Source organism: Protobothrops mucrosquamatus, unplaced genomic scaffold, assembly GCF_001527695.2.
Source record: "Protobothrops mucrosquamatus isolate PMUCROS unplaced genomic scaffold, P.Mucros_1.0 scaffold4746, whole genome shotgun sequence".
NCBI classification, from domain to species: Eukaryota; Metazoa; Chordata; class Lepidosauria; order Squamata; family Viperidae; genus Protobothrops; species Protobothrops mucrosquamatus.
Window position 1 is genome coordinate 5,169 of NW_015390638.1, and position 11,464 is coordinate 16,632.

General features: G+C 44.0%; 1 protein-coding gene across 1 annotated transcript; it reads left to right on the top strand.

Annotated features, from left to right (window-relative positions):
- Positions 1–1,886: 1,886 nt before the first annotated feature.
- Positions 1,887–10,304, top strand: LOC107299272 (septin-1-like; the record flags this gene model as incomplete). The annotated part of the gene is made up of 9 exons (XM_015828635.1): positions 1,887–1,999; positions 2,102–2,225; positions 3,980–4,114; positions 4,627–4,744; positions 5,807–5,908; positions 6,141–6,240; positions 6,359–6,524; positions 9,316–9,400; positions 10,203–10,304. Coding segments are annotated over 9 exons (1,045 nt in total), but the record flags the coding sequence as incomplete, so codon positions are not given.
- Positions 10,305–11,464: the final 1,160 nt, after the last annotated feature.

The following is an 11,464-nucleotide window of genomic DNA, read 5'->3' on the forward strand; positions in this document are numbered from 1 at the left end:
CTCCTCCTCCTCCTCCTCCTCCTCCTCCTCCAGAATTGCTCATTGTACTGTAATATAAGATGTTGAGAATGGATGGTGTCTTATTTTGTTTGTATCTTGTTTGGTTAAGAACAGGCAGTTTTCACTTTTGAAATCTGGGCTAGGATAATATAGTTAATATACAGTATTCCTAATTCTTAAATGTTTATATATATAAAAATATGAGGGCTAATGAGCTAATGAGGGCTAATGTGTGTGTGTGTGTGTGTGTGTGTGTGTATATGTAGTCCTCGACCTACAACCACAATTGAGCCCCAAATTTCTGTTGCTAAGTGAAACACTTGTTAAGAGAGTTTTGCCCCATTTTACGACCTTTCTTGCCACAGTTATTAACTGAATCGCTGTGGTTGTTAAGTTAATAACAAGGTTGTTAAGAGAATCTGGCTTCCCCATTGACTTTGCTTGTCTGAAAATTGCAAAAGGGGATCACATGACCCCAGGATGCTGCAATTGTCATAAATATGAGTCAGTTGCCAAGCGTCTGAATTGTGATCACGTGACCAGGTGATGCCTCAATGGTTGTGGGAAAAATAATCATAAGTCATAAGTGCCCAAATTTCAATCACCTGACTACAAGAAGGCAAGAATTGGTTATAAGTCATTTTTTTAATGCCTTTGCAACTTTGAATGGTCACTAAATGAATGGTTGTAAGTCAAGGATTACCTGTATTGTTTCCTCCACTAACCCAATGGAAGTCTGAACATCCTGGCCAAAATAAGGTAAAATTGAGGCTTTCTCTTATTGCATTTTAGGTTATTGATATATTTCTACCACAAATTATACCCCGGACCTTGATTCAGTCTTGAAGGATACCCAGGTGTTTAGCATGTTAGATGTTTAGATGTTAGATCATGTCAGTGGCTGAGTTCACACACATTGTATGTTATGCTGAACCATAGAAACAGGGGTTCTCAAACTTGGCCACTTTAAGACTTGTGGACTTCAACTCCCAGAATTCCCCAGCCAATATGGCTGGCTGGGGAATTCTGGGAATTGAAATCCACAAGTTTTAAAGTGGCCAAGTTTGAAGACCCCTGCATAACTGGTAAACGAACCGGAATCGTGTCCTCAGAAGTTTGAACCGGGAAAATACTGAACACCTGAAGTTGAGGGTCTTAAGGGGTCGGTTATACCGACCGATCCCTTAAGACCCTCTACTTTAGGTGTTCAGAATTTCACCGGTTCAAACTCCTGGGGACGTATTCTGGTAAACGAACCGGAATCGTGTCCTCAGAAGTTTGTTGGCCCTTTTATGACTTGTGGACTTCAACTCCCAGAATTCCTCAGTCAGCGTGCCTGGCTGAGGAATTCTGGGAGTTGAAGTCCACAAGTCATAAAAGGGCCAAGTTTGAAGACTCCTGGCTTAGCATGTCAGAGACTGCAGCCAATGACAACTCACCCAATACATCATCATGAAGCAGTGACATTATAGATTCCCAATTTGTACTTCCCCTGAAAACTCCATAAAGATAGTCCTCAACTTACAACCATTCATTGAGTGACTGTTCCAAGTTACAGTGGCACTGAAAAAAATGACTTAGGACCAATTCTTGCATTCTTGTTGTCGGGTGATCGAAACTTGGGCACTTGACAACCAGCATTTACTACGGTTGAAAATGTGATTGCCATTTCTGACCTTCGCAATTGGCTTCCAACAAGCAAAGTCAAAGGGAGAAGGCAGATTCGCTTAACAACGATGTGATCCACTTAACGCCTAAACTGATTCACTAAACTAGTGTGGCAAAAAAAGGACGTAAAATCGGCCCCAGCTCATTTAACAGCTGTTTTGCCTAGTAACATAAATTCTGGTCCCCACCACGGTCGTTACGTTGAGGACTACTTGTAGTCAAACTTTCTGCATTTGTTCTATAGGAGAATCTGGCCTGGGAAAGTCCACTCTCATCAACAGCCTTTTCTTGACTGATCTCTATAAGGACCGAGTGCTTCCAGATGCACAAGGTGAGAGTAGAGCTGATGATTTTGGGAAGATGGGCCTGGGGGGAGTAACCTGATTAGGAGACCTCGGGGTTGGTCCTGCTTTCCTCTTCTTCCTCTTCACAGCCAGGATCTCCCAGACTCTGGAAATTGTCAAGCATGCCGTAGATATTGAGGAACAAGGAGTGAAAGTCAAGCTGACAGTGATTGATACTCCAGGACTTGGCGATGCAATAGACAACACAGAGTGGTAAGAGGCACCTACAGAATAACTTTGGAGATCTTCTAGTCCACCCCCGGCTCAAGCAGGAGACCTATACCATTTCAAACAAGTGGCTGTCCAGTCTCTTCTTAAAAAAAAAAAAACTCTAGTGATGGAGCACCCACAACTTCTGGAGGCAAGCTGTTCCACTGGTTAATTGTCCTCACTGTTAAGAGGTTTCTCCTTAATTCCAGGTTGCCTCTCTCCTTGATTTGTTCCATCCATTGTTTGTTGTCCTGCCCTCTGGTGCTTTGGAAAATAAGTTGACCCCCTCTTCTTTGTGGCAGCCCCTCAATTACTGGAATACTGCTATTGTGACACTCCTAGTCCTTCTTTTCTCTAGACTAGCCATACCCAAATCCTGCAACCGTTCTCCGTGTGTTTTAATCTCTAGGCCTTTAATCATCTTTGTTGCTCTTCTCTGCACACTTTCCAAAGTCTCAACATCTTTTTTATAATGTGGTGACCAAAACTGGATGCAGTATTCCAGGTGTGCTCTCATTAGAGTTTGTATAAAGCAGTATAAATCTTTATAAACCTCTGGGCACACTTATGTCTTAATTCTGTGATTGAAAACCGTATTACACCTATTCACAAAAAAAGTACGCACAGAATCCTGATTGGAAAGAGCCTTTTGGCATGAGATTGCAGTAAACAGATTTAGAGATGACTTTGGTAGAGGTATGAAAAAAAAAACATTAAGGAGAGACTGGGACACAAGATTATAGCTAGTCCTCAATTTACAACCAGAGAATTGCCAAAATTACCAGAATTTTCATTGCTAAGGAAGAGGGTTGTTAAGCGAGGAAAGTTCAACTTTAAGAGGCAAGTTTAAGCGAGGCAAGTTTCCATTTTTTTTTTGCCATGGCTGTTAAGTAAAACCCAGCAGTTTTACTTAAGTGAATCATGCGGTCATTAAGTGAATCCATTAACTCTACTTGCTGATTGGGAAGGTTGCAAATGGTGATCACATGACCTTGGGATGCTGCAACTGTCGTAAATACAGGCTGATGGCCAAGGGGCCGAATTTTGATCACGTAACCATGGGGATGGTGGAATGGTCATAAGTGTGGGGACAGGTTGCAAGTCACTTTTTTCAGTGTTGTAACTTTGAACAATCACTAAATCAATCGTTGGAAGTCAATGGGTCCCTGTACACAGTTCAGAGACTGAAGCAAGGATGAGAAAGAAAATTAAAATAACTCCAATTTGATTTCGTTTCGTAGAAAACGTGAGGAAAAAATTTGGATAGAAACATTTCAGGTTCTACTGTTTTATCATCTCCAGTGATACATTCCACAAATCCTTTTTTAAAAATTTAAAAAAAAACCTGGCTTACCCCAAATTTATTTAATTTATTTGTATCCTGCCTTTATTATTTTTACAAATAACTCAGTGCGGCTGATACATCCAACACACATTCTTCCTTTTCCTATTTTCCCTGTAACAGCAACCGTATGAGGTAAGTTAAGAGAAAGACTGACTGCCCCAAAGTCACCCAGCTGGATTTCCTGGCTAAGGCAGGATTAGAACTCACAATCTCCTGCTTTCTAGACTGGTGCTTAACCACTAGTAAGAACTTAAAAGACTTGTGGACTTCAGCTCCCAGAATTCCTCAGCCAGCTATGCTGGCTGAGGAATTCTGGGAGCTGAAGTCCACAAGTCTTTAAGTTGTCAAAGTTGCAGACCCCTGCACTAGACTACACCAAACTGGCTTTCTTTCTTTCCCTTTTATCTTACAGCTGGAAACCAATTGCCAATTATATCGATGGTCAGTTTGAACAGTATTTTCGGGATGAGAGCGGCCTCGACCGCAAGAATATTCAGGATGGCCGTGTTCATTGCTGCCTCTATGTCCTCTCGCCTTTTGGACACGGGTACGATGCACACAAGTTTAGGAGTGAAGCAGAGTGAAAAGTAGGTGAGAGCCTTGCCCCTGGTCTCCTGGGAGGACCAGGTATCTCCAAAGGAACAGCAAGTATTAATTTAGTTCAACACCGACAAGGCAAGGTACTGTATATAAACAGGGAGCGAACTCCACACTCACTAGCACTGATGATGTTACCTAGTAAGGTAATGAAACATCTGAAAGGAAACAACAAAGCTCAGAGAGCACCAAGCACTCCACAGCTTAACTTCAGATAGAACCTAACCCGGGATTTGAACCCACCATCCAGTACAATGTTTGTCCTGGCAAAAAGATAATAAAAATATTACCAAACACGTTCAAAAGCCCTTGCATACCAACTATCCATCCTGACCTCAGGATGAGATTCTTATTTTATTTGAAATAAATAATAATTAGCTAGGCAGAACCAAACAGCTTGGCTGTTACCGGTAACATTTTCCAAGGATGGGCAAACCTCTGGCTCCTCCTCTTTTGCTACAGGCTCCGCCCCCTGGATATAGAATTCCTCCGAGCCATCCATGACAAAGTCAACATTCTGCCTGTGATTGGAAAAGCGGATTGCTTGACGCCGTCAGAGGTGCAGCACAAGAAAGAAAAGGTATCCACAAGGGGAAAAAAACTTGTAAATAAATCTTGCAGATTACAAGCAAATGCAGACCCCTTTCGCTTGTATTACAGGTACCGTTTCCCCGAAAGCAAGACCTGCCCCGAAAATAAACCCTAGCTTGATTTTTGGGGAGTAGGCCTAATATAAGCCCTACCCCAAAAGTAAGCTCTAGTTTTGGGGTGAGGCACAAATCTAAAAATCAAGTTAGAGTGGGGGTGTGGAGTTGCCCCACGCGCCCCGCACCCACTCACCTTGCAGCCAGGCCTTTCCTCGCCGGCCCACTTCTTCTGCGGCGTCTTCTGCAGCCAGGTCTGCATTTCTCAGTCACAGGCCTTTCCGGAAGGCCACTGCAGCCGAGAACCGAGCTATGGATTGAATCCATAGCTCAGTACTCGGCTGCATAGGCCTTTCTGGACCGCAAAATGCAGGCCGGCTGGGCGAGGCTGTCGGTGCCAAAGACACATCCTGAAAATAAGACCTGGTGCCTCTTTTGGAGGCAAAAAAATAATAATACCCGGTCTTATTTTCAGAGAAACACGGGTAGTCCTTGACTTATGACCACAGTTGGGACCAGAATCTCCATTGCTAAGCAAGGCAGTTGATAAGAGAGTTGTGTCCTATTTTATGATCTTTTTTTGCCATGGATGTTAAGCAAATCACTGCAGTTGTTAAGTGAATCATGCGGTCATTAAGCAAATCCAGTTTCCCCCATTGACTTTGCTTGCTGGCCGCCGGCTGAGAAGGTTGCAAATGGCAATCATATGACCCCGGGAGGCTGCAACTGTCATAAATGCGTACTGGTTGCCAAGCACCTGAATTTTGATCATGTGACCTTGGGGATGCTGGGACTTAGTGGAGATGCTAAGTGTCAGGACCATCACAAGTTATAATTTTGGCTTCCTCCAGGACGATTTTTTAAAAATGTCCTCATCAAGATTTCCTTGTGGTCTCCCATCCACTTCCTAGCCACGCCTGATTCTACCTGAAAGCACCTGCATTAAACTCCCACCATCCCTTTCGTAGTTATATTTCAAGGCGGTTTTAAAATTACAGATTCGGCAGGAGTTAGAAGCCAACAGCATCTGCATTTACGAATTTCCTGACTGTGACTCCGATGAAGACGAAGTGTTCAAAGCTCAGGATGCTGAGATGAAGGTGGGAGAATCACAACCTACCTGTGGGTTTCACGGGATGCTCTCTGGGATTAGATTACTATTTCTCAAGCTTGGCAACTTGAAGATGCGTGGACCTCAACTCCCAGAATTCCCCAGCCAGCCATGCTGGCTGGGGAATTCTGGGAGTTGAGGTCCACGCATCTTCAAGTTGCCAAAGTCTAACACTGGATTAGTTAAAGCTGCCAAGGATCTAATTAGCGTTCTCCCCGCAGAGAAGCATTCCTTTTGCTGTCGTTGGATCTAGCCACGTGGTCAGAGAGCTAAAGGGCAAAGTATTTCGGGGGAGACAGTATGCGTGGGGAACCGTGGAAGGTAAATCTTTTAAAGATTTCTTAAAGAGCAACATGGGCAGCAGAGGGCACTGTGCCATGGGAAGTCAGAGGTGGTACATGTACTAATCCCGTTTTTTTTCTCTCTCTCCTTCTCCTAGTGGAGAACACCGCTCACTGTGACTTCCTTAAACTTAGGAACATGCTGATTCAAACTCACATGCAGGACTTGAAGGATGTGACCCAGGAGGTTCATTATGAAAATTACCGCGCACAGTACATTCAGAGTCTCACCAGACCCGGGGCTCGGGATCGCAGTAGCCGCGCGTAAGCCCGATTTGGGACTTTGGAAAAATGGGAAGTTAGCTAAGAGAACTCCGATGAATCAAGTGACTGGCTGTGTTTGTATGGCATAACAGAAACAAAAAACCACCAGCAATTGGTTTATAGATAGTCCTTGACTTACGTCCAGAATGATGATGATGGTATAATAATAATAATAATAATAATAATAATAATAATAATAATAATAATAATAATAATAATAATGATGATGATGATGATGATGATGATGATGATAGTAATAATAATAAACAATAACAACAATAATAATAATAATTGCCTTGGGTGCAATCCCAAAACAACTGGAGCACCACTTGAACACCATTGGCATTGACAAATTTGCCATTAGTCAATTGCAAAAAGCAGCCTTACTAGGAACGGCTTCCATCCTGCGACGATATCTGTAATACCATCAAACATCCACATCTGCCTATCCCAGGTCCTTGGGAAGGACTCGATAGGTAGACAGAAATGTCAAATCCAATCTGAACATCTGGCTGACTGTGCGATGATCAATAATACTAATAGTAGTAGTAGTAGTAGTAGTAGTAATAATAATAATAATAATAATAATAATAATAATAATAATAATAATAATAATAATAATAATAAAAAGTCGGAAAGGACCTTGGAGGTCATCTAGTCCAAGCCCCTGCTCAGGCAAGAAAGCCTATACCATTTTAGACAAATGGCTGTCCAGTCTCTTCTTAAAAACTTCCAGTGTTGGAGCATTCACCGCTTCTGGAGGCAGGTTGTTCCACTGGTTAATTGTTCTAACTGTCAGGAAGTTTCTCCTCAGTTCTAGGTTGCTTCTCTCTTTGATTAGTTTCCATCCGTTGCTTCTTGTCCTGCCTTCAGGCGCTTTGGAGAATAGCTTGACTCCCTCTTCTTTGTGGCAGCCCCTGAGATATTGGAACACTGCTCTCATGTCCCCCCTCGTCCTTCTCTTCGTTAAACTAGACATACCCAATTCCAGCAACCGTTCCTTATATGTTTTAACCTCCAGTCCCCTAATCATCTTTGTTGCTCTTCTCTGTACTCTTTCTAGAGTCTCAACATCTTTTTTACATCATGGTGACCAAAACTGGATGCAGTATTCCAAGTGTGGCCTTACCAAAGCATTGTAAAATGGTATTAATACTTCACGTGACCTTGATTATCCATTCAGTCAAGTCCGACTCTTGGTAATGCTACGGGGCAGGTCTCTCCACAACTTCTGATCTTGTACTACTTCTTTGAGTACGACCAAAATAGGGACCAGAATTTCTGTTGCTATGCAAGGCAGTTGTTAAGTAAGACATGCAAAATTTTACGACCTTTTTTGCCACACTTGTTAGGGCGAAACACTGCAGTTGTTAAGTCAAACATGCACCTGCGAGCAGATCCGGTTTCCCCTACTGATTTTGCTTGTCTCAAGCCAATTGGGAAGGTCACAAATGGTGATCACATGACCTCAGGACACTGCAACGGTCGTAAATACATCCTGGTTGCCAAGTGCCCAAATTTTGATCACGTGAGCCCATGCTGCAATGGTTGTAACCATGAGGACTAGTTGTAAGTCACTTTTTTCCAAAGCTACTGTTAACTTTGAACGGCTGTTAAAGGAATGTGTAAGTCAAGGATTACCTATAAACAAGCTGACTCATAAATCATGGTTTCTAAACCACAGGCTAGGTTTACACAATCTGTTACGCCAAAGCCAAACATACATGATGGCTTAGCGATTTATCTGAATTAGGCCAGGGTATGCCTTTCACCTGACTTAATGGAGTATTCGGAATCAGTTGAAACAAGATTTTTCTAAAAAAAAAATCCTTTGAAATTTTATTAATGAAGACACTGGCAGAAAAAAATATATAACAGAGGTAACACAGACTAGCTTCATTGCCAATCCGGTGTCTTTTTTAAAAAATAAAGCTTGTTAACCCTCAGGATTGTAGATGAACTGTACGTAGATCCATATAGAGCAGTGGTTCTCAACCTTTTTAATGCCGCGACCCCAACCGGTCGTAAGTCGAGGACTAAACCGGTCGTAAGTCGAGGACTAAACCGGTCGTAAGTCGAGGACTAAACCAGTCGTAAGTCAAGGACTACCCAACCGGTCGTACGTCGAGGACTTTCCCTGCCCGGGAGTGCCGCGCATGCGTGGTTCCGCCCCCTGCGCCGGCCGAGGTGTAGCTGGCAAGCGGCAGAGACGGAGCAGGCCGACCACCAGCTGGCCCAGCTCAAGGGAGGTAAGGCACCCGCCGGAAAAGGGGAAAAAAATGGCGGACAAAAAAATGGCGGACAAAAAAAATGGCGGACAGCCTTGCTTGGCGACCCCCATGAAATGGTCGATCGACCCCAAATGGGGTCCCGACCCACAGGTTGAGAACCACTGATATAGAAGACTGCTTGGATTATTAAAATGAAGTACAATCATTCTTAACTGAACTGTTGTATAAAACTTTATATACGTGTATAATATGTGTAAGAGGCCCAAAGATATATAATTTGCTGTGGTTTTGCTTTTCCTCTTTCCCCCCTTTTTCTAATCTTTCTTTTTCAGTTGAGCTTATTTAAATCAATGTTTTTCAAACTTGGCAACTTTTAAGACTTGTGGACTTTAACTCACAGCCAACGCTGGGTGGAAAATTCTGGGAGTTGAAGCCCATGCATCTTAAAAGTTGCCACGTTTGGAAAACACCCATTTAAATAAAGCATAGATAATCAAATCATCAGATACGTACATACCAAGAATGTGACCCGGTGAAATTTAAAACTCCTGTCTCGCTAGGAAACTGTCCCGCCAGAGTGCCACCGACCTGCCTGTCCTGCCGATGTCTGAGACAGAGAAGTTAATTCGCGAGAAGGACGAGGAGGTGAGTCACAAAGAGAAGCAGGACCGTTATGCAACCATCCTACTATCACTTTCATGCAAGTGATGGGGTTGATGGCAAAGGAGAATGATGGACTTCTGCAACTTTCCATCTCATATTTCCTGCTTGGTTTCCCTCTTAGTTGCAAGGGGTGGGGGAATCCCTTGGGTATCTGTCAGCCTTGCGAGGTAGTCCAGACAAGAAACACACCCAGAAGTACTAGCTCTACTTTATTCTAAGGTTACGTTGACAGAATTTCGAAAGTCTGAAAGAACATCTCTCCCCCTTCGCCTTTACAGCCTAAGGAATTAGGGAGAGTCTTTTCTGAGATGTTTGCCATGCCCTAATTCTGAGCACGGCTCTGCCCCATGTCCCAAGGTCATTCTCACGTTGTTGTTGTTAGTTGCGAAGTCGTGTCCGATCCATCGCGACCCCATGGATGACGTTCCTCCAGGCCTTCCTGTCCTCTACCATCTTCTGGAGTCCATTTAAGCTCACGCCTACTGCTTCAGTGACTCCATCCAGCCACCTCATTCTCTGTCGTCCCCTTCTTCTATTGCCCTCAATCTTTCCCAGCATTAGGCCCTTCTCCAGTGAGTCCTTCCTTCTCATTAGGTGGCCAAAGTATTTGAGTTTCAACTTCAGGATCTGGCCTTCTAAAGAGCAGTCGGGGTTGATCTCCTCTAGGACTGACCGGTTTGATCGCCTTGCAGTCCAGGGGACTCGCAGGAGTCTTCTCCAGCACCGTAGTTCAAAGGTCTCAATTCTTTGGCGCTCAGCCTTTCTTATGGTCCAACTTTCACAGCCATACATTGCAACTGGGGAAAACATGGCCTTGGTAAACCATGGTATTCCCACCTACCATTATGCAATCAGATGCAAAAGAGATCTCCCAGAGAAAAGATAAAGCGCTTTCTCTCATTTCCCTCAAAGAAGAAAAATATACCAATAAAAGAGAATATTTGTAGCTCAGATTTGAACTGTCTGCACTGTCCTTGATGCTCTCTGAGCTTGGTTGTTTTCTTGCAGAGATTTCATTACCCAAACTATGTAACATCATCAGCGCTAGTCAGTGTAGACCAGTTGTGGCGAACCTATGGCATGGGTGCCAGAGGCGGCACTCAGAGCCCTCTCTGTGGGCACGCGCGCCGTCGCCCCAGTCCTAGGCCTTCAGCTGGGTTTTATAAAACCTTTTCGCTTTAGGTTTCCGCCGCCATGTGCAAAAAAAAAAAAAAAGGTTCAATCAGTCAATTTCAACTTCTCGCGGGGGGAAAAAAGATCTTGCAAAGTTGGAATTGATTGATTTAACTTTTTAGTCCCACCCCGTCTGCCATTACCACCGCAGCCACGCCCAGCCAATGGGCCATACCCACCCGGCACCCGACGATGCATAAGTGGGTTTTGGGTTGCAGTTTGGGCACTCGGTCTCTAAAAGGTTCGCCATCACTGGTGTAGACTTTGCTTCTGTTTATTTTTATATATTTCATGTTTCTAAACCACCCATCTCCTTCAGAGGGTCTCACTCACTTATATGCTCACTAGCACTGATGATCCCAAAGGTGCTTTTTCAAGAGGCCACTGGAGTTTGCTTTTCCTTGAAGATGTTTCATTTCTCATCCAAGGAGCTTCTTCAGACTGAATGGTAGGGAATGGAAGCATTTATATACTTTGCAGTCATCTGGTCATTAGCACTCTTTCTGGGAGTCACTAGGGCTACTTGGAGGTTTATCTGTGCCCTTGGGGTCAACTGAATAATGCAAATGGATGTGGAACCTTTTCGGAACTGCTGAAAGGACTGTGTTGCACCCTTGGGACAACCATGAGGTGGATGACTGAGAATCTCCATAGACCAGTGATGGCGAACCTTTTAGAGACCGAGTGCCCAAACTACAACCCAAAACCCACTTATTTATTGCCGGGTGCCGGTGGACATGGCCCACTGGGTAGGCGTGGCTGTGGTGGTCATGGCAGACTGGGTGGGTGTGGCCAAGGTGGGCGTGGTCACCTCGATGTTGCTCGTGGAGAGGGACGCCTGTGGGGGCCGGACAGGGTTGGGGGAGATCCAGG